The sequence below is a fragment of the Mytilus californianus genome, unplaced genomic scaffold (assembly GCF_021869535.1).
Source record: "Mytilus californianus isolate M0D057914Y unplaced genomic scaffold, xbMytCali1.0.p SCAF_13, whole genome shotgun sequence".
NCBI lineage: Eukaryota > Metazoa > Mollusca > Bivalvia > Mytilida > Mytilidae > Mytilus > Mytilus californianus.
This window is the reverse complement of record NW_026262615.1, coordinates 43,815,764-43,840,921: the sequence shown is the minus strand read 5'-3', so window position 1 is coordinate 43,840,921 and position 25,158 is coordinate 43,815,764. Positions and strand designations below refer to the sequence as shown.

General features: G+C 32.2%; 1 protein-coding gene across 1 annotated transcript; it reads left to right on the top strand.

The window, feature by feature from the left end:
- The first annotated feature begins 957 nt into the window (after nt 1-957).
- LOC127723734 (protein odd-skipped-related 2-like) lies at nt 958-11,382 on the top strand. The gene is made up of 7 exons (XM_052230489.1): nt 958-1,106; nt 6,305-6,620; nt 7,796-7,955; nt 8,389-8,466; nt 9,493-9,648; nt 10,024-10,120; nt 11,008-11,382. The coding sequence occupies exons 2-7, from the start codon at nt 6,320-6,322 to the stop codon at nt 11,011-11,013; spliced, it is 798 nt and encodes a 265-aa protein (XP_052086449.1). The 5' UTR covers nt 958-1,106; nt 6,305-6,319; the 3' UTR covers nt 11,014-11,382.
- Nucleotides 11,383-25,158: the final 13,776 nt, after the last annotated feature.

Genomic DNA, 25,158 nt, shown 5'->3' with positions numbered 1-25,158 from the left:
ACAATTGGTCTTAGTCAAGGGTTACGAATTCCAAAATGAATATCATATTTGAAATATAGATGTAACTTTTAAAAAAGTTGAAATTGGAGACTGAGGTATAATATCTATATACTGATATATAAGAATGTTGTTTTTTTTTAATCGAAATTTCAGTTAAACAACAACTGATCTTAATCAAGGGTCGCGAATTCCAAAATGAATATCATATTTGAAATAATTATTATATGTAACTTAAAAAAAATTGGTTGAAATTGAAAATTGAAGCCGTATAATAATATGCCACTGATTTGATTTTTTTATGAAACCGAAGTTTCTGTTAAATTCCAAATCAATATCATATCTGAATTAAAGATGTTAATCAAAATAAAAGTTGAAATCATGAAGAGGTATTAAATATGTTTATTATATATATATATATATATATATATATATATTGTAAAAGATACTAAAACCTATATGCATTTCAATGTGTTACATCTTCAGTGTCTATATCAAACAAAAAAGCTAAGATATCACCGCAAACTGAAAGTCCTATCGTGTTGACTTTTCTGATGATATAGCCAATACGAACAAACTGAAACAACACAGGGAGGGACATTTCTTTGTTAAAATGTTTACAGTTCCCCTAAATATTTGACGGAATTATTTTCACCTTTTTCAAAATTATTTATTTAGTAAACAAAGGATTATAGGTATACAAAAACAATCTTGTATTGTCCGCTATAGTCATCTAATTATAAATCCGTTATCCGTTAACTCAATAATCAACTCGTGAATTACTTAATTGAGATAAATTACGTGTGATAATTTGTAAACATATTACTAATTGTTCCGGTTTTATGTTACATCTCAACATTCTTTTTTTAGTTTGCCGACACATCAGCCTGTAAAAACGAAATTTTTGTAAGTGTCCACTTACAAGTATTTACATTGCCTCGTCATAGCGCCACCTAGCGGAGACTAGTTGCGTTATGTATATTAATCAAAACTCACTGACACTATTTTAATACACAGTCTTTGTCTTTCGAAAATTTATAATAGCCGGTCACAGGGAAATACCTGCTCATAATAAATTACAATTTGTCAGAGTCAACATATAATTAACGGTAAGTTTTTTAATATTTTAATTTGTTAAATATTTAGTTAATATTTTGTGTAGATTTATTTTATTTTGATATTTCTTATTAAAATAAACAACATTGTTTCGATTTTAAATCAACTTAAAAAGTAACCTTTGACAAGAATCCGAAATATAACTTTAAATGAAGTGGTGCAATATATATATTTACTAGTATATGTGTACTTGTACAAAGTCACTTGAACTATATGTATGATATGAATTTAATTGCGAGAGGAATTAAAATGTAATCATTATTAAGTCATCTTCAAGTGTTATGTTATATGAGCATATTTTTAAATTTTTATTTCAAAGATATTCATCCGAATCGTTAGGATATCTATTTTTTTTTAATTAAAAATTAGTTAAAACAAAATTTAGATTCAATTTTTTCTTTAATATTTTTGCTGTTCATATTTTTGCTGGACCAATATCACTGGGACTCATGTATAGTTTTAATTTCTTTCAAGTTAACTGTTCTCATTTTGGGTTGAAACCAATGAAAATAAAAGTCTAAATCCATGTTGGATCAAAGGTTAAATGTTTTTATAAATAACAAAAATAATACAATTATTTTATCATTCAATTAAACATTACAAAATTATAAATTTTATATTTTTTTTAAAATATTTTAGTATTTGAGGCACTTTGTTGCTCCCAAAGGAAGTTGTTAAAATACTGATGACTTTTTTATTTCATGACCTGGCTATTATATGGAAAAAGTATAGTATACGATTCATTCATTCATTCTAGGCTTTTGTATACAAAAGCTCTACATTTTAAGTATATACGAATTTGATTCACTCGTTCTTTTCCTGAACAGTATTTTGAAGAGAATATTTTCATAGAGAATGAAGTAGCTAATGTCAAGTTCATACAACATGGCGCTACCAGTTCATATAATGTTATGAGAAAAGTTAAAGCATTCTATGCTGTCACGAATACGGACATTTTTTTCTCTCAAAATATATCTGCCATTTATTTATTGGATCTATTCCTTTACTTGTTAAAAGGTCGAAAGATAGTTTAATACTTTCCGGATGATAATACTAATAATAATTAGTTTTATAACAATAAATTTAACGATAAAATATAAAATTATGAATAAAAAATCACAGGAAGAAATATAAAAGTAAAATACTGGTGGTCGAATATTTAAAAAAAATACATGTTGTCCGATAGATGTCTTTTGATTATTTATGTGGCTAGGTTGCTGTGTTAATTTATTGACAAATATCGCACATCTGAGGATCTGGATGGTGGGTCTTTATTTCTGTAATTTTAATACCATTTTTCTCTTTCCTTTATTTGCTTGCCAATAAACTGTCTTTCTTTATATGTTAGCATCCCAATAAACTCTATTTTTTATTTTTTGGGCCTATGTTTTCTACTCTTTATTTTGTACCCATTGTTTTCTATTTGAAAACCCCGTCCACATCCACACATCTCATAACCATACTGGGATTTGATAATGAACTTTTAATGGGAAAGAATCGGGGAAACAATTATACGCTTGACGTCTGACCAAACTATTTTGTCCGGTCTGTAATTCCAGAAAAGATTTTCATTTTACTTAAGAAATTCCATGAGTTATTTATGAGATTAAAAGGTCAACGTAGGATCGTAATTAGGCTGTTTCTGCTTTGCGTCAAGTTCAATTTTCAAAACCTCGCTAGCCCACCAGAGAAAAAAACAACATATATTAGAACAACAATTTGACACCAATTTTTTTTAATTAAAATTATTACTGTTCAAAATTTTGGTCATGCTACTAACTACAAATTAGTATATAATGTTATTATTTTTGTTTGTTTGAATTGTTTCTTTGGTGTACAGCGAAATTGTGGTGCAACTTAGGACAGTATTTTTTAGATTTCTTTGCCAGATTCAATTTACAATTTGTTAATATCACCAGCAGCTGTGTTTTTCAATACACAGTTGTAGCGTGGTCATCATTTAGCAAATAATTACGCTCAAACCAGTGCTAAGCGCGTCTTGAATTTGCAATGTGAGATTTTTTTCTCCCAGATGAAAGCTTTATAATGACTTTGAGATGAAACACAACAATAAAAACGCCATTTATTTACTTCTGGTTTTTCCATGTGCGTGAAAGGATTTTGTGTCATGAATTGCACCATATCTTTTCTTTTCCATTATATTATTCCAATTTAAAATCCCCTTAAAAACACTTGCCTTTTTATTTTCAAATAATATTAATTTTGGTTTATTTTTGAATACCCCAGACCCGAAAAAAAAACCCAAAAGCAGACGGGCGCAAAAAAAACCTCCATTTTGGTCTATAAGGAAATAAAGTAATGATTTTTCATCTCGTGGACAGCATGGAATTCTACCTTTGAGTTCTTAATAATACATATTTTAGTGCGTCTTATTATATACATTATTTTACTCTCAACCAGGATTCTGATGCAATTAAAATTGTATTTTATTCGCATATATAATTGGAATTTAAAAAAAAAATCCAGAACAGTTACATGTATGATGAAATTTTAAAAGTTCCCTGCAGTGTATTTTTGTTTTTAAAAACGAGGTTTTATGAAATCGTCATCATTTCGCTGAAAATTAGAATACACTTCAATCAAAATGATCCATTGACCTAAAAGCACACGAAAAAGGACATGATACTTTACTAGAAAAATTAAGCAGACGAGATATGTTGTCAAACTATCCACAAAAAGACCAAGGATATAAACAACCTTTGTTTATATTCTGCTTCTGTCGTCTGCAGGGCTCTTGTTGCAAAGCAACTAGAAAGTTTGACTAAAAACGTTTCAATGATTTTACGTATTCAAAAACATGATGCAGTACAGGATTGTCTGGATAGGGGGTCCTTCATTTCTGTATTCTTTAACTTTTTTCTATTCTTTACATTTTTTTTGTCAATTTTGTCTATTCTTTATATTTTTTTTGTCAATTTTTTCTATTTATTATATTTTTTTGTCAATTTTTTCTATTCTTTCTAATTTTTTTTTGTCAATTATTCTCTATTCTTTATATTTTCCCCCTATTTTTCTATATTATTTATATTTTAACATCCCATTATACTTTTTTTTATCTTTTGGCCCGTTATTCTGTATTCTGTAAACCCCTCCCAGATTCACATACAGTTTGGAACGTTGCTGTGGGAGACAATTTTGTAACAATATTGCAAACTTAAAATGTTTTATAAAATTTTGCATTGAAGGACAATTTTAACCATCATGCATTAATTTTTATCTCAAAGACAATACAAAGCTTCTCTTCCGACAAAGATTTTAATCTGGGTTAAAGAATGCCCGTTCCAATAAATTCTTGGAAAAATAAACAAAAATCGTATGTCTTTATTTGTACCACTTGTAATTCTTTTATTGTTTATTTTAAAAGTACGTAATGTTACTTGTTTGTAGGATAAATTGTCTATTCATGGAAAAGCTTCTATGAAATAACTGCAACACCACTTGTAATTCTTTTATTGTTTATTTTAAAAGTACGTAATGTTACTTGTTTGTAGGATAAATTGTCTATTCATGGAAAAGCTTCTATGAAATAATTGCAACCAAAACTCTTATGGTTATTTTGAAACTGAAAAACATTTTCCTGTTCGGATTTCAATGGTCATATTTCAAATGAGATTGTAATATGGTCTTTAGATACAAACTTCAGATTTCTAGCTCTTTTCACTTCGTTTGGGCGGGGATCGGTTTCATGTTTCTTTTTTCAATTTTAGGTATCGGTTTTCTGCTTCCATTAAGAAATCGTCCAGTGCAAAATGAATGTTTGTACTTGGGGGTTAGGGGTTGGATTGTTTTGTTTTCTTTATTCAATTAAAAGTACCGCTTTTCTGCTTCCATTAAAAAAAAAACTCACGTGCAAAATTATTTTTTTTTTGTTCAATTTGCACCTTTGAATCCCGGAAATGATTGGTATAAATATTGACAAACAATATGATATACTTATATAGTATATGAACACGGATACTTATATACTACATGTATAGGATTAGTGATCGAGGAATAAGATATACTTGGAATTTCCCTTTTCAACACCATCACATAAATAAACTTTTACAATTTGATATATATGAGTAGGAATTATCTGACTATTTTCGTTCTTAAAGAGGACAGTTTATTTTTTTTTTATCAACCTTAAACCTATTGTGATGATACGGCAGCATACTTATCCAAGCTTAATACCACAGGCTTATCACATTTTAATCAATTTAAATCTTAATTAGGAACTGAATTGATTTTCACTATTTTTTTATGTGAATAAAAATCAAAATTTGTATGTTAATATTCTTCCCAAGGTCCGACTGGTGTATATAATTATAGTAGTAACCAGCAACTCCCTCGTCCAGGGAGGTAACACACAAAGAGGGTGTCCATTTAGCCATTCGGGATATACAAATATATACAGCTATTTACTGTTGAAAGAACGCTTTGTCTTATTGCAAGGGTACATTGGATATCTTTCCCCTCTTTTTCCAACGAAAGTTCAAATTTCTAGCGAAAGTCCAAATCTTGTCAACCTGCTTTGCACAACCATCTCTTTTTACTATTTGGTTTACCCTCGCTTACTGTAGCGGCGATAAAAAGTGAGCGATGTATACGCGTCCGTCTGTCTGTGCGTACACTTTATGCACTTTACTCCTCCTACACAAGATTGTGATTTTCAATGAAACTTTCACAGAAAATTTATAATATCGAGTGGCATTATGCATTTTGTATTTTAGTTTTTAACCTAAATTATCTTTGGGTTTTACTTCGAAATTTTTTAACTTATAAACAGAAGGCGTGTGGACATCTTGTTTCCACAACTCCTTCAAAATCTGACTTAATTTCCACGAAACTTTCATTGAATTTTTTTTTTCATTATGCCAATGTACATTTTTCGTCCAACTTTTCGACAAAAATCTTTTTCTGGATAGCAAATCATGAATTTTGCTAAAGTGGAGAAATGAAAAACATGTGTGCGCTCTGCTCATAATTTCGAATTTTAAATTTTCGTCTTGAAGTACTTGTCACTGGACGTTAGGAAGACAAGAATTAATCAAACGTTAATCATGTATACAACAAAAATATGGTCAAAGAACCGTTGAAGTATGAATGTTGTTTTTGTCAAAAGCACCGAATAATTTTAGACGAATATCCACTGAAACTTGAATTTTCAGGTTGATAATTTATTTTGTAGAATAAACTGTTCATCATGACAAGTCCAGGTATAGTGTGTCCGTCACCAGTGTACAGTAAACCATCTCAATCATGTTGTCCGCAGTCCTCGCTACTATATCCACAGATGACCTATGGCGATGCTTTATCCTGTTACCCTTACAGTCTGATGTATAACAATTTGTTCATGCTCCAGACGGCATACTCTACACCAAACAAAACAAGCATTCGAAATTACCTGCCAAGTTACCATGACAGTAGTCCCATCCTTGACCTTTCAGCACGAGCAAACAGTTGTTCATCTCCAGAGGTTTCTTCAGATGACAGTTTTGCATCAGGTATGCATTTTTATTACTATAATTAAATTTATGGATACGTGCTTACTTAATTTTTACCAGAGTATAATTTGTGAAAGAAGGGGAAAGCATTGCGAAGCAAAGGGATTATCTGCTCATGTGCAAAGAACATTACAAATAGTCAGCGTTTGAGTTTAAAATTTGTCTTCATTGTAAACCCGTTTGGCCAGCCAGAAGTGAAGACAAACGATGAGGAACCGAACCGAAAGCAAAATGGCAAACAAAAATTACATAAAATTCAGTCAAGCAATGAAAAAAGAGGAACAGCCACCCCTACCTCCCCCCCCAAATGAAATGAAAAATAAAACAAAACAAAAACCCATGTTAATCAAAGAATAAGTCTTTCTTCATGTAATATGAATACCAGTATGATTTATTGAAGACTTGAATTATAAAAGAAATGATTTATAGGAGAAGAATAAACAGACCAAACACAGCTGTCTGGTCTGAATAAGTACAATAGTTTTACCTGCCAATGGCTGATTCATAAATCCATTACAAACCTTATATTCGTGTTACTGAATAAAAACTTATTGATATTTCAGTAAAAAAATAATGTACGAAAATTCTCAAATATTTTAATCTACAAAACAACAACGAACATGTGGTAGAACGCAGTAAACAGAAGCCTGCCGCTCATTAAAGTGTGGTTAAAGCGGTCAAATCACAGCCAATGAGGACATAAATTACCCTCTATATAGCCTCGTATATGACTATAATAGATGAAAGATAACAATACTTTCGGAAAAGATAAGCTTAAACATCGGACATGAAAGAATTTTAATTTATTCATAGGAAGCTTGTGAATGAGATGTCAAGTTTCATTCAAAATGAGGTCGAATTTTTGTCTTATCTAGCATTTAACATAGCCAATTAACAATCATTTCGTTGAAAAACCACTTTTCTGGAAGTAAATTGTTATTAAGATTACATATATTGTAAATAATGACGCAGCGAATAACCGAGAAATAGTGTTTTCAGTAGCTTTTGTCTTTCTACTTAAAAGCGCGGGAAAGTACGAAATAGTTAGCGCATGATCACTTGAAACTGCTACTTGGTTTTATGTTTCGAAGCCTTTTCACTCATAGAAACAGGAAATTGACCACTTAAAGGTAATATGAAAATGCAATTTGCTCATATCGTTCTTTTAATTTTAGAGTATAAAAAACCTGAAACACCAAAATTCGACTTCCACCACTTAGCTGAAGCTGCAACTGGACATAATGGAAACAGCGATGAAGAAGCCAGTTCTCCAGAAAAGACCAGAGACGCATATGTAGTCAGTCATGCATGGCGGTACATCTTAGAATCTTCAAGGTAAGGACATTTTTGTAATGTAATGTTGCTCAGCAGCTTGAATTGAAACTTTTGTTTGTTAACTAGATAATTCTTTTGAATTTAACCTGAATCATAACGTATCTATCTATCTATATACATATATAGCTACTGAAGAACTGTCATTCTTCAAGTTGTGAAATTTAAAATTTTACTCTATATTATTCTCTATCATACAAACATCAGGGATAATTTTTCTTTTCATTTTGAATTTAGAGTGACTTCCCTTTGTAGTCGGAAGTGAAGTGAAAATTTAACCCGTATAGTTAATACACTACTCTTTTTAACCACGAGAGACTTTTAAAACCCGTTTCATTAGATACTTTTTGTAGAATTTGGCGTTTTAAAAATGCTTTTGTATAAAGTTGCAAACATTACTTTTATTCTAATGTAATGATTTTTTCTTTCATTTCAGAATGCGTATGAGGTACCCATTCCATTACAACAAATACCCGCTGAAAATGGATTTAAACAGAGGAAAAAAACCAAGAAGGTAATAGTTTTGTATTGAACCTCAACTTGACTAGTAATCGTATATGCTAATCTCAACATTAGAAAAAAAACAACTTTATTGTACATATTTAATTGCGTTGACAAAGTTTCTAACTCGTTATTAAAGTGTTTATACCAATTATACAAATACAATGATGTTTTAAATATGAGAAGATATAGTATTCAGATATCAAATTCCATTGTGTGATTGTTTTAATAGTTGGCGAAACGTATTTAAGAGTGTGTTAAATAAGAAGAAAGGTTGAGGTCCAAAATAATATTTAATGTGAGTAGTGATGGTGTTGGTTTTGGGTGGTTGAATCGGACCCCACATTGAGAAGCTCATCTGGCCCCCTCAGACCTGTTCTATCATTTATGTTGCATTCTTCGTTCAAAAATATGCCTAAAGATTAAATTAATGAAAAATATATACCTAAGGAAGTCATGTTTGTTTTTTCATACACACAAGTATTACATAAAAATTGAATGTAACACAAATTTGAATGAAAGGAAACGCGTTACCACATTAAACGAGTATCACACGTTTTACTTGTTGCTAAGGAAATATACACACATGATTAGTATTTAAAATATGCACAAAAGCTTAATAGACACAACTTCTGTATTTTGGAGGGAATATGTCACAGGCTTAGCTATTCTTTGCCAATTTTCCTCCTTTTTTTCATTTCCCTTTTTCGAAAAATTTCAAATGAAAGAATAAACTTTCTTCCTGTTTAAAACTTGAAAACTTATTTCTTGGTTGAAATGGAAATGCATAGAACCTACAAATCGTGCATACTGGATGGTCTGGATGGGGTTTACAGAATAGAGAAATATAGGTAAAAAATAGAAAATAGAGAATAATGGGGTGCTAAATTATAAAGAATAGAGAATAAAGAGCAAGATTTATAATAAATAGAGAAAAAATGCTTAAAAAAATACATAATTGAAAGACCCCCTTCCCCCTCCATCCAGACCCTCATACTGTGCCTTGAAATATATATAATGAAGTAAAATTTTATTACAGAGCTAAGAAAGAATACATCTGTAAATACTGTGGTCGCCATTTTACCAAGTCTTATAATCTACTGATCCACGAGAGAACTCATACAGACGAGAGGCCATTCCCATGTGACATCTGTGGAAAAGCGTTCAGAAGACAGGACCATCTCAGAGATCACAAGTATGTTTTATTAATCAGTTTCTCGGAACATAAATTCACTTTTGTTTGATTCGATGACAACTTTCACTGCTTTTTAAGGACAATTAGTTTCGTAATTTTGTAATTTTGATTCACGTTAATATAAAAAGAGTTAGGGAGGGGTGTCAACAATCAACATGTCATTTTTTATAAATTTAAGGAACTGATTTACCCCCATCAGTATGTAGGAAACTGTTACAAGTTATTTAGAAACTCGGGCTCTCATATAAAACTTCTGATTTTTTTTTTGTACTAGCAGAAACTAATGTGAGCAATCAGATCGGCGATGTTCATGTAAGACCGGACGTGTTTAATCCCTTGTAATGTCATATTATATCGTTTTATGTTCTATTTCAGGTATATCCATTCCAAAGACAAACCTTTCAAATGTGCAGTCTGTGGAAAAGGGTTCTGTCAGGCACGAACATTAGCAGTCCACAAGGCAACTCACATGGTAATAATCATATTACATAGATAAAAATAGTGTGCCCATATTACACGGATGCCCCTCCCACTATTATTTTCTATGTTCAGTGGACCTTGAAATTGGGGTCAAAACTCTAATTTGGCATTAAAATTAGAAATATCATATCATAGGAAACATGTGTACTAAGTTTCAAGTTGATTGGGCTTCAACTTCATCAAAAACTACCTTGACCAAAAACTTTAACCTATAGCGGGACAGACGGACGAACGGACGGACGGACGAACGAACGGACACACAGACCGAAAAACATAATGCCCCTCTACTATCGTAGGTGGGGCATAAAAATATTCAAATAGACTTCCGTCGGACATGATGTTTTAATGATTTATGATGTAATACATCGGGTTACAACAATTTTGGAGGTCCCTTTCTAGAGAGAGAGAGAGACGAAGGATACCAAAGGGATATTCAAAACCATAATTCGAAAACAAAGTCACAATGCCATGCCCCCTCCCCCCCCCCCCCCAAATAAAAAACGATCAAAAGACAAACTAGAGTATACAAATCACAACATAGCAAACTTAAGACTGAGCAATAAGAACCCAATCAAAAAACCAGTATAGTTACATTTAAGAAAACTCACTCCATTGTAACAATAGTGGAGTAAAATTAAAACAAAATTATCAAGTATTTATTTTCTGACTATCTTACCATTACAGTCACATAAGATTAAAAACCTACTTTATAATTGAAGAATATTTATTATATATATATATATATATATATATATATATATCATTATCATTCACAACTTTTCAAGAAAATGTAGATATATGCATCTTATATAATTAAATTTACAAGTTAATTATAAATTTTAATTGAAGCCAAAGTAATATTTTATTATTTTATTTTAGGTGTGATCCTCCATCCGTGATTTCGTCAGTTGACTGATTCTGAGGTGCTATTTCCTGATACTGCCGCAAAGTGCCATGAAAATGACATTCCGCCAAAGATTTGTGCAATTTTAAGAGACATTCGAGTGAACTTAAAAAGGTCTACATATATTTGTTACGAGTGCTTATAAACATTCCTTGATTGTTTTGTTGTTGAATTATATATTTTGTTATTTGTTATTGTATAGTTATCAATTTAAAAGGTGTGTATATGTGTGTATGGTTGTGTGTTTGTATATGTGTATATGTTTGTGTGTTTCAGAGTTATTACTTTGATATAAAATTGTAAATATGTACTTGTATATATAAGAATGAAAATAAAATCATCAACTTGAAGATGTTTTCGTTTTTTAAAGAGATTCACTTACTCGAATTGAACGATGTTTTATAAAGACAATGAACATATGCCGGAAAACATTTCCTACTTCCAAACCCTGGGTCGAATTCAGACGGCACGTAAAATCAGAAAGAAATGTCATTATTGGCAAAAAAATTGCCAAAAATTTCTGCCTTCCTCCGATCGCAGCAATTCTTATACGGTAAAGCTCCGCTAACCTCAAACCTGGATCCGCCCATCTACCCGACCTGTCTTCCATTTTCTTTTCATCACGCCCTATCATTTCGACCCTTTTATTCAGTCTCTTATGGTTAAAACTTTTAAATAATATGTAATAGATTAAGATGGTTAGGGGGGTGGGGGGAGGGTGAAGATATTGAGGATCTTGCAGTAGCTTTTCAGAAAATTTCTTAGTTGGTTTACATATATATATTCTTCTTTTCTTTTATTTTATCAAGATAATGTTGCTGATCTGTTAAAGTCACAAAAGGAGAGCTGATGTTAGACAATAATGAAATCGTCTAGACTCGTTAGATAAAGAGTTTGACATATAATATTCTTTAAGCATTGTCTATTGTGGAAGACCATATGTTGACCTATAAGTCCTTTAGCACTTATCGTGCTGCTTGAGTTCTTATTTGAGGTTCTGGATGGAGGGGGCTTTCATTTATGTACTATAGTATTCAATTTTTAAGTCATTTTCTTCTATTCATTTTATTTTTTGCCCAGTATTCTCTATTCTTTATATTTTAGCTCCCATTATTCTCAAATCGTTATTTGTTTTGTCTTTTTTTCTCTTTTCTTTATTTTGAGCCCGTAATTCTGCCCAATATTTTGAATTTCCATTCTGTAAACCCCAACGAAAACCCCCGGCTTATTTGTTAAAGGCGTACAAGAAAAAATATCGTCAGTCACATGCAAACAATAAGACTGATCACAAGATTGGCGCGTAAGTCACATTTATAAGACGTATGACATGTTTTGACCATACAGGAAACATGCGTGTATACATGTATGTATATACAAGTCACGTAAGATAAATATGCATAAAAGAAGATATCGTGCATATGTCAATAAGAGAGCAACCTAACGACACTTATCACCAAAAGACATCTAGAAGTCACTATACAATCTTCAACAATATACTGTCCATACAATATGTTATTATGAGTCTAAAAATTGCAAAAAAAAGAGGTCAAAATCTAAAAGCCAAAAGCCAACTACTGACGAGGGTCTAAACGTAGGACAAGCACATGTACATTTGGTGGGGTTTAAGTACTTTTTTGAGATCTCAACCCCCTCATTAACCATTTCTTTTTTCTTTTTATCACTATTCAACAAGAAGGCAACGGATTGTCATTTCCCAAAAACAGCCCCGCGGTTAGATTTTGATCACAAATCTTGTTTGTCTTTTTACACTGCAATGATTGAGAACAAAAGAAACAATATTTCCCCCGAAGACGGTTTAAAATACCTTAACAAAACTGTCTGTGTTTGATAAATGGGTGGAAGGTTTTAAGTAAGATAGTTGGACCGTTTGGTTGTTGAGTTTATCTGAAGCATAAAAAGGGGGAGATATGTGTAATCAGAAGAACTGACTCGCAATGCCATTATTGATATCCGCAACTGCAAAACTGCAGTTGGATTTCACGAGATAGTATCTCTAGGTTTTACATAAAAACGTGAAACTACACGCAGTGCGAGTTTTTTCCGATTAAAACTGAAACATCTCAAGACTTTAAGGTTCCATGCTCAACCAAAAAATTGCATTTTTCATTTATATATTGCCAAGTGTTCTGAAATGTGGATGACGCAATATTAAACACAAACTATACCAAGTGCATATAAACGTACTTCAAAGTGATGCAATATCCTTACGTCTTAACAAAGAGATGTATATTTAACAAGATTTCCGTTTTTTTTTTGAAAACTGCATTAAAGGGAAAGTTAACAACAAAGCAACTAAAATACAGACATGAAATCGTAATATAAACGTTAAAATAAAGACAAATAACAAAATAGGCGAATGCAATATACAACCTATCACAGATTGAATGTCACGATGCATTTTGGCGTAGTAGACAAAAGAAAATTCCCTGTTAAGTTCATTTTACTTTGATCACAAGATCTATTGTACAAGTGGATGGTTTCGTTATATATATTTATTTTCAGACAAGACCATATGATGACAGGTACAGTTGCAGGTTTAAAAAAATGGATCCTAGTACACTCATATTTTATTTAGTCAATATCAATAAACCCAATACCCAATTTAGTCCAAAAAATCATAGATAGCCACTAATTATAAAACATGTGCAAAACGTTTTTGTTTGAAATACTTAGGTTAATGGAATGATTCTTGCAGCCTTTTCAAATTTCTGGAATGCAATCCTTTTCTTCCGCCACAAAGCAAAAATGGCGTTATTCGAAAAATATTGGAAAATATCTGTATGATAAAATGAATTATGTACTTGTAAGATCGGTTTCATTTTCTTGAATATGGATTAAAGTTGAAAACTTAATTCACATTCGTTAAAACACTGTAAAGGTCATGGAGACACGAGCGTTGCCGGACAGGGTAGAACTACTAAAAGAGACTTACAGTGGCATATGCGAAAACTGAACAAGACAAATGAAGCTTAACAAATTGAAAACAACACGTTTAAGAATTTCATGCGTCCGAAGCGCTTTTCTGGATTTACCTTCATCAGGAACGCTCAAAGCCAAACATTGGAAATCCGAGGGATGTATAAGTACCGAAACAGTTGAAGAGCTATATGACAAAAATACCTAAAACAAATAGCCAAATTCATCTAAGGTCAACTTTGCCTGAGGGAGTTGAAACCTTAGTTTCTTTACAAATTAAAAATTTATAAACAGACAATTTTAGAAAGGTATATGGGGTCAATATTGAAAACATTTATGTTGACCGTAACAAAAAATGAATTATATGAACTGTGTTATTTACTTTTCCTGTGACTTGTACAGGTGAAATATTCATATAAATAATATCAATAGCCCGGGGCGAAAAAGGTATGGGAAGAATTACCCCTCCACTTCCAAAAGATAGGGGTTAACACTATGTTTTCTCATTTTTCAAGACAATATTTTATTGTTGTTTGCTTGTTATGTTGTCAAACATTAAACAAAACATTTATAAAGCAGAACTTTTATTATGATTTACACGTTTTACACTGAAACATGTATATCCTTCCAAATCGCTTCAGACCAGTTTGTCCTTTTTATGACTGAATAGATTACAGTCATTCAAAAATAAAATCTTATATAGAGTTTTTTGAAAGATCAACCATTTGCCAGTATATCAGGGGTATTCAAAATAGACAGTGAAAGATAAACATCTGGTTATAAAATACTTTTATATATGAAATTAAGGCGATGTTGTATGATTGCCAAAGAAACAACTATCCACTTCAATTCTAATGACGTTGATGCAAACACCTTAGGACACTGATCGGCTTTAAACAATGAACAAAACCAATACCGTATAGTCAGCTATACAAGGCTCTGACATGATAAAGGACAGTTTGTCTACCTTTCACTATTCCTATTTTTTTCATTTTATTGGAATATTGGAAATAACTATTCTTCTCAACCGCTAGTTCAGTAATCAGAGTTTTGGAAAGCTAAAGATTTATGTGGTTTTTGATTTTAAAACTTTTTTTTTTCTTTCTTTTTTTGCATTGCTTTGATATTGTTTAATTTTTTAGTAATTTGAAGTTATTAATATTTTCATAATAACATTAAAGGTACCAGTATTACAGCACCAGTAGACTTCAACTTATTTTGATTTTTTTGTTTCACAATTTAACTTTAAGTCAGTTTCAATCACTGTGTGATAAATCCTTTCAATCTGATAAATTTGTTTCGGGGCAGTTGTAAACCATTTATAGAAACTCTTTGTTTTGAACTGTAAATAGACCCAAATAATAGGATAATCCATTACTAAGAACATGATTTACATTCATTCTTCACAATTAAGAGACATCAAATCCTACAATTTCATTGGTCGAGAGCACTTTGCTGTATTCTAAGGATGTAGAAGCAGGGGTTTCCAGAAACCTCGCTCGTCACACCCTAGCTGTGGTCAAAATCCATTGTTATTCGTAACAATAGATCTATTCAATTTACACTTGTTTCAGAAATAGAAACTATGAAGTATAACAATAGAACTGGGGTGTAAAGTGGTATATGCGATAACTGAACAAGATCACTGAAGCGTTTTTAAGAAACAAATGCACACACACTCTGATACTGAACTAGGTTTTACCATATTAGTGAACAGTCTTGATGAAATATCCCTGATATACTAACATGAACAGTTTAGGAATGAATAAAAACGTGAGGTCACTATTGAAAACATTTGTGTTGACCGTAAATAAAAAATGAATCATATGAACTGTTTTTATTTACTTTTGCTGTTATTTGTCAAGGTGAAATATACATATAGAGATTATATCAATAGCCGCGGCGTAAAGGATCTGGGAAGAATTACTCCCCATTTTCAAAAGATAGGGGTTAACACTATATTTTCTTTTTTTTCAAGACAAAGTTTATTGTTGTTTGCTTGTGATTTTTTTTTAAACATTAACAAAACATTTATATATATCAGAAGTTTTATTACGACTTACACGTTTTACACTGAAACATGTATCTCCTTTTAAACCACTTCATACCAGTTTAGTTTTTTTTAGCTGAATACTTAATAGATTACAATTATCCAAAAATAAAATCTATTTCTAGTAAGATGTGTTTCCATCGGGTTTGGTGTGTGACCGGGATTTGTTTTCGCCTAACCGCTTTATGACTATATGAATTAGCGGTATACTTCTCTGTTGCCTTTATCTATATTGAGTTCACTTGGAAAATTCAAGACCATTGCCAGTATATCATGAAAATTAAAAAAAAGAGAGTGAATGATAAACATCTGGTTATGAAATACTTTTAAGGCGTTGCTGTTTGATCAAAATATGTTTTAAAAGTGTAACATGTGTATTACCGGTAGTCTTATTTCCTATCTTCAGAACATGAATAACCTGAAAGTCTGTACATTTGAAGAAGGAAATGAGACTCTAGCAGGTTCAGATTCCGAGGGGTAATGTAAACCATTTGTTAAATGTGCCACCAAAAAGATTAGAGAAAAAACTGTTCATATGTCAAGAATGACCACACAAGTCTTCTTATAAATCAAATTTAATGCGCCATATGAGAACCTCTCACAGAACGGGCGAAGGGATTGTATGTAATGAATGTGGACGAACATATTCTTCAAATGAACAATTAGATGACCACAAAAGAAGTCACAAACTTGAATATTTTTGTGAGGTGTGTGGAAAGAAATATGGTTCCAAGAAAGGAATAAGACTATAACAGTTAAAAATAAAACTTAACATGAACCTTTTTCCTTATGATACTATAAGAGCAAATCGGGGAAAATCTGTAATTAGCTTCTTCTTCTCTGGGACAATCTGTACACTGATCGTGAACACTCAAATCACCGCATCAGAAATTGAAATAATATTTTTTTTGTAGAATTTTCCTAATCTCCATAAAAAAGTACTTCCAGAACTAATTCTATTTAAGTTGCACATTTGAATAAGTATTCTATAATTAGGGGGAATAACATTAAGATATTTAAATAATATTAAAAAAATCACTTACATGACTTCCTTACTTCAGAAAATTTTATATTTTTAGGATTGTCATCAAAATCAATATTGAACATGGGAGGTAAATGATAAGAATGTATGAATGAAAAGGAAGGTTGCATAATTATTGACACAGATTCTCTTTAATTCATATATAATTACCCTTTTGATGTTCTCTATAAATGAAAATCGGGGAAAAATCAGTACTGTAATCGGGGGAAAAATCACTTTCTGCCGTACTCGGTTACAGACAGTGATGATGCCAATGAAACAACTATCCACCTCAATTCTAATGACGTTGATGTAAGCAACTAAGGACACTGTGCGGCCTTCAACAATAAACAAAACCAATACCGTATATTCAGCTATACAAGGCACAGACATGACACATGACAGCATGTTTGCCTTTCAGACATCTATCTACCAAAGGGGAAGGATATGATTTATCGGTCTTTGCACTGCCTTCAACATCGATCAAAAACCCATAAAGTATAAGCTATAAAATTTAAAGGTTTACAAATGCGAAACAACTCAACAGATAAAACTAAGGGCCAGCTTGAAGGTTACAACATTAAACGAAAATAACTATGCCATACGGGAACACACGACAAGTACTGGTGGCTTGGGACAGGTACACCACTCTAAACTCATAACATAAAGTTGTTCATGTGTTTAGGTCTTATACATTCCTGGCTTCCACATGTTTGTTGTTCCCACGTGAAAGTTGATTGAGTTTTTATTGTTCGCTAATATGTGAAAGTTGTTCTTGAAGACAGCATGCTGATCTCCAGATGTTGAATTAGTGACGTTGAGTTGCTGTCTCATTAGAGTAAACGTCATATCTAGCGCTTTTATCTACATCTATCAAGCACGACTTTCAATCAAATTCAGACACTGTCCGCTTAGCTGGACTTATACCCCCCGCATCGATCTGTATTGACGTTTGAGTATCCTAGTTACTGAAATAGAAGTTGACAATATAATTTTGGACGTCTTCAAGTATTTTTTTTTATGTTGTTCAGATGCATGTTTCTATATTTCATATAGATCTGATTAATTATCTTTCAGAACTTGCAATATCAAGGTAGGAAGTGGAAAGCGCCAACACTTCTAAATTTATTCAGTCAAAGTTGACCTCAGATGGATTTCGCTAAATTGATATATTGCAAGTGTTTTCAGAAATAAAATGACCCAATATTAAATACAAACTACAAGAGACTGCATAGACGTTCTTCAGATTGATTCAATATATTTACGTATAAATATGTAAATACGTACAAACGTAGATACTTTAATCTCCGATTTAAATAATGAAAACTGCATTAAAGGAAAAGTTAACCACCAAGAAACAAAACCATAGACGCGAAATCGAAAAATAAAGACAACTAATTTTAAATTACTAGGAGAAAACGACAACCTATCAGAGTGTGTATGTCACAAGGTTTCATGGCTTAAAACAAAAAAGAAAATTCCCTTTCAAGTTCATTTAACTTTGATCAGAAGATCTATTGTACAAGTGGATGGTTTCCTTATATTATTTTGTTTTCAGACAGGACCAGATGATGTCATGCACACGTGTATGATTAAAACTGGATCCTAGTACACCCATATTTTATTTAGTCAATATTCATAATACTAATAGCCAATATTTATTCCAGGATAAATGAACGGCGTGACACATTTTTAGTCTGAATAATCATTTATATCCTCTGATCATTTGACACGTACAAAAACCGCAAAACACTTTGTTTGAAATAATAAGGTTAATGAAATGACTTTGGCAACCTTCCAAAATTTTGGGATGCAACCCCTTTTGGCCCGAGAACACAGTTATTTCGTAGTGCATTACTTTTAGACAATAAATTCAAATTAAAAAAATCGCACCTGCTCTATCTCAAAACGATTTTTACAGTGTAGTGTACTACTATTGATACAAATAATATCAAAATTATAGAAACTTCTATTTGCTCTAACTCAAAATATTGACAATTCTGTGTTAAGGGGGGCTTAAACTCAGTTTGACAGCTTCCGACATTCTAATTTTTGACCTTTTTTAACTGGACCAAATCACTACTTAACATAAAGATTCAGCACCCAAATTTTTTTAACATGCAATTTCATCCACTTACTTAATATTTCATGCATAAAATATCAAGAAATAAATTGGAAAAGTATATAAAAAAAAAAAAGCAAGTTATACACTGTTCACACTAGGGAAAACCTAAGGACGATAACTGTGTCCTTGGACCTACTATTTCCCCCGCAAATATAGTTTTATGCGAAGAATATAAGAAAATATTTGTATGATAAAATGAATTATGTACTTGTAAGATTGGTTCGGGTTTCTTAACTTCAAAACATTAAAAACTTAAATTTATGTTGTCAATGCACAACATAGGTCATGGTGACTCGAGAGATGGTGAACAGAGTTGAACTATGAATGAGGATTATAGTGACAGATACGAAACTGAAACATGCCGCTGAAGCATGAAATGTGTGACAAAGGAAACCCAACTGAAACTTTAGTTTACCCTATAGAACAGTTTTGATGATACCGCTATAAAATGCACCGGATAGCAAAAAAAATGTGAAACAATACAACAGAGAAAACATACGGCCTGCTTATGGGTTATAACGTTAAACGAAAACAATAATGATCTACGGCAACAACCGACAACCACTGGATTACAGGGTCTTGGCATGTGGCATGTACATAACTCTTATCTCATAACATAAATCTTTTCACGCGTTTAGGTCTTATACATCATTGGCTTCCTCATTTTTGTATTTTCCACGTTAAAGTTGTCCGATTTGTTATTGTACGCTAATATTTGAAACATAGTCTTGAAGACCATATACTGATCTCTATATGTTGTATTTTGTGCCGTTTTGTTGCTGTACCATTGATGTAAACCTCTCAAAGCTCCTTTTTTTCATTTCTGCCAAGCACGTCATTCAATGAAATTTGACAATATTACCTACAACTGTCCTTTAAGCTGGACTAATTCTCCCGCATTCCTGATTGTGGTTTGAGTATGCTATAGTGACTTTAATGAAGGAAATCAAAGAAGTTTTTAATATAATTTTGAACTTTTAGTATTTTTTTTTTACATTGTCTCAGATGCATGTACATCCTGTATATTTGTATAACAGGATATAAAAAATTTATGTTTCGTATATATATATATAAATATATATATATGTAATGAACTATCTTTGAGAAGTTGCGATGACAAGGTAGAAGCTGAAAGGGGACACCATTTCTAATTTATTGGGTTTTACCCATTGTTGAAGTCCTTTCGGTGACCTATACTTGTTTAAACCCTCGTCCTTTTGATCTCTGGTAGATAATTTCATACTTTTCCTTATTTTTACATTAAAGTTCAAAAGCAGTATATAAACTCAATTTCTCTGTATGATGATGTTTTACATACTAGAGTACTGGGCATCTCTAGATTTTGGAAGTGGTTCTGAGATATCCTCTTTTTATAGACGGAATTGAACTGGTCTTTTGATTTGCGATCTTCGTTAAAACTATCGTTTTTTTTTTATGCCCGCTACTCAAATATTGTCTTTGCGATTTGATTTCACATATATACTTTCAAAATGGTTTTCTATTTCCCTCCTCTAGAGTCGATTCTAGTATGTTGTGTATGCACTATCAGTCGGCTTTTTAAACTGCTTATTGGGTTTGCCGCCTGTGTGCTTTGTACTTTTCCCAGACATAATATCTGTTAGTTTTCTTTCCGTGCTGGATATTTTTCTTTTTTTTTTAATTTGTTAAAATTTGGTAGATTATGTCTATATGTTAATTTACACAGTATATATTTTATCATTGTTTTGTTGATTCCATTTTTTCATTGTTTGCCTTAAGGACAAAATAAAGGTAGTATTGAAGAGAGGCTAAAGTAGCAATTGGTGGATAGTATAAAGATCCAATAATGACCGATATAGCGGTGGTTTTGGATGTATGTCTTGACTAATATTCGCTGGTTTCCAACGGATTGTATAGCATTTTTGGTGTACATATGCATCAATTTGAATTTCTATCTTTTCGGACGATTTCAGATGCTTTTCTTTTATTAACATACATATTCTGTGTATCAAAGCTTTGCTTACAGTGCTTAGAAAACGCTCCATTCTACTTTCTGGTTTAAAGAACGTTCGGGATCCTCTGTTTTTGTCAGATTAAATTTCATTGACTGATGTAATTATTACCAGAACAGAAAGTAAAAAGGAGTGTTGTCATATCCTTGTAAGAAAAGCTAAGACACAGGATCGATCTGTATTTTATTCGGATTGAGTTTATTTACTATGAAGTCTGGTTTGATGAATTCTGCGCATTCTCGTGGACTAAGTTCGGATGCACAAACAGTTGGTCATCAAGTGTTTTGTTGGACTGAATTTCCTTTCTATTTTTTTAAATGTATTTTGAATCATTGAATCATATTGAATTTGTTTGTTGTCTATTATGTCTCGTGATTTTTGCTGGTAATATTTGACTAAACGAACAGTTACAGGAAATGTCGCAATTTCATATCGCACTGTCACTTTAATTCAATGTTCATTTTGTCTGTTTCTATTAAGTTCGTGCTTGTTCGAATAACTCTTTAGTTTGGTTAAAGATAAACAGATTGTTGTATGTGCTACTTGCTCTTGTTTTCTTGTTTCATAACGAATCAGAATTGGATATTGCTGGATATCAGCTTGAGTTTTCGGACATTCAATGAAATAATCAACAAACAATTTGTCGACTTTATGGTTGTGGTCTATTATCTATTTATTCAAGATGTTTTGAAAAGGCATTTTTTCGGGTGGCCAATCCTTCAGTCGATATATTTTGTTTATCTATTCCATAAAAGCAGAACGATATGTAGTTGCTTTCTGAGAACGAATATTTATTAACATATTAACTGCACATTTTTACACAAATTGCAAATTAAGTTACCTTATCCATCCGGCCGAGCAGTAAGTTCAACCACGGTGTTAGGAAGGTAAAGTGCGTCCTAATCTTTGATTTTACGTGTGGTATTTTGTTGACCGTTGTTTCTTTTTCGTTTCTTTTTCTTTTTGGTTGTAGTGTGTTTTTTTATTTGCCTCGAGTTTCTGATTGCCAGCTAAGTATCTTCTCACTCCATTTTTTTTTATTTTTTAATTATTTTTTCAACAATCCATTACCCTAAAGAGTTGACAGGGGTTTAGAAATAGGGTCAACCCTTGACTTCCGTTCGGCAGTAAACCCTTGCCAATTGAAGTGGGGTAGTTGTTCGGTTGTGATGGATGTTTTTAAAATACATTGCCACGTCACGACTAGCACCATAAGGTTAAAATTGTTATTTTTTTATCATTGAGATTGGATGATTAAGTGAAACATTCGAAATATAATTCTATTATTTTCTAGCCTTGCAGACGTATGTCATATAGCGCTCAATGGTCCAGCTTCGTCGTGAATGTATACCCTGTGGGATATGGTTAAAACAAGAATAAGCCTTTTGCAAATACCCTGGCGTAGATTAAATATGAACAAAGTTTCGTCGGATGTCAGAACATTCGTGGTCTTCTGTCTATACTCAGCTAGGAGTGACCAAGAACGGTTTTGTTTGTTAACTTTAGTTTTTTTTCTTGGACGTTGTTTTATTTGTATCTAAAACTTAAAAAAATCCAAATACAAAATCTTTGAAATTTGAGTTTATAGAGATTACTTTAACATCAAAGGTAGTAAAGTTGTAAGAGAAAGGGTTCATTCTGAAGTCCAAGTATACTCAATATGATATCGACACCGTTTTGTAGAAAATGAGTTTATGTTGAGTAGGATAGGAAAGTTTGTCTTTTAACAGTTCGCTCATGCGACGTTTGTTTAAATGATTTTCAATGTGCTGAAAGCTGAGCACTCTCCAAACACATACGCAGGCTATTGTCATGATAAATCCATTCCAAACCGAACGTGTCCGTGTATCTATACATCCCGCACAGACAAACAACGCATTATCTGCAATCCCGCCAATCCAGGATGTATCTAAAGTCCAATTATCCCATTATAAGTTTTGTCCATACCTATACTTACCCGTGCAAACTACTTGTTTAATAATCCACTTATAAATTTCATACATGTATTGTTTATCATATGATCTAAGTACATCTTTTATGTCTTTTTTAAATGTTATCACAAGACGAACACAATTGAAAATTTTCGGATTTTCCTATCATAGTTGTTAATGGTTGGGATAAACAAGGAGGTTTGGCCTCTTGAGTCTCGGAAAGTACAACTTTTAAAGGTGTATATGATTTGCATTAAATTGTCATTTTGTTGCTGTTGATCACGCAGTAAAATTAAGTAGCGTACAACTTTTTCATATATCCGAATCAATAGTTAAAATATCTTTTAACCATTAAGTTAAATCATTTCTTAAGAAATATTTTACTTAAAAAAAAAAATCACATTTCAACATGTTGATTGATTGATTGATTGCTTGCTTGCTTGATTGATTGATTGATTGATTGAGAGAGAGAGAGAGAGAGAGAGAGAGAGAGAGAGAGAGAGAGAGAGAGAGAGAGCATAATATTTTCAAGACAGCTTTGCCATTGGTTAGCTGGTTAAATCAGCATGGAGAGAGAGAGAGAGAGAGAGAGAGAGATTAAAATTATGTTACAGTTGTGAGAGACAGAGAAAGTATATTGGTTTGACAGATTTGCCACTGGTTATATCAGCGTGTATCCATGTGTACTGTACAGTAAAGTGTTCCACTTCAGAATGGATTCTGAAGAAGATGAGAAGTGTTTTAATGAAATCAGAGGCAGTGAGCTCATCGTTCTGTCGAGTGTTTCCGTTCGGTACTATATTACCGTTATATAATCTAAAAGTGGTAAATAGGAACTTGTCAAACTATCTACTTTGCTATGTTCTTTTAATATCTAATTATATACTTCTCATATACTGTAAATAAGAGGGTCTGAATGGGGAATTAACTTTCTACTTAAAACAGTTTATGCATTCGATATGCTAGCTGTTGTTGAAGATTGCAAAACGAAAATAGGAATTTTTCAAAATATCTACTTTGCTGTGTTCTTTAAAATAGAATTATATATTTCTCAAACTGTAAATAAGAGGGTCTAAATGAGGGGTGAACTTTCTACTGTAAAAACAATGAATTGCCCATATTTATACATTTTGATATGCTAGCTGTTATTGAAGACAGTACTGAAGAGAGAATAATGGGCAAAAAGTACAGAATAAAGGGCAAATAAAAAATAAAGAATAGAAAAAAATAATACAGAATAGAGAATAATTGGGTGCTAAGATATAAAGAATAAAGAATAGTGGACCAAACAATTAAAGAATAGAGAAAATTGGCATAAAAATGTAAAGAATACAGAAATGATGACCCCTCATCTAGACCCTCTGTTAATATTGACAGTAACACTAAGACAATTGTGAGCTGAAGAAGTCAGAACAGATTCGTGCTTCTAAAAATAACCTTCATCTGGTTCGAACAGGTTAAGGGCCGGAGTTTGTCTCTTGTAGCTGTCTGGGTGGGGTAGACTGCAACCCTGTGTTTAAGTGCTTTTAATTATTACTTTCTAGTTACGAAAAGAAAATAACACGTTATCTATTTTATACGTCCAAAGCGCTTTTCTTGATTTACCGTCATCATGAATGCTAAAAGCCAAAACGTTAAAACCAAGGATTGATACGTACCGAAACACGCTTAGAGTGTTGTTCGTGAAAAAATGTCGCACGGTTGTAATCAAACTATTCTAGCTATGTTGTAAACTATCTAATAAGCGTAGGGCACGACAATTGATTTTCGGGGGGTGGGGGAACAGGAGGTTTTTGAAAGTTAATATCCTGGCCTGGTAAATACTAAACATGAATAACATTGCATAAGAGGGGGTCTCATTGGGGGGTTCTGATACCGGATCCCGCTTACTGTTTTGTCAGATTCCCGTATCCCGCTTACACTATGTACGTAAGCAATTCTCATTTTTTGTAATTTCCCGTATCCCGCTAGACTTCATTTCCCGTTTTCACGGCACAATAATTTGACTTTCACGTGTCACGCTTACAAAAAATCGGCAATCCCGCGTCACGCTTAGACCCCAATGAGACCC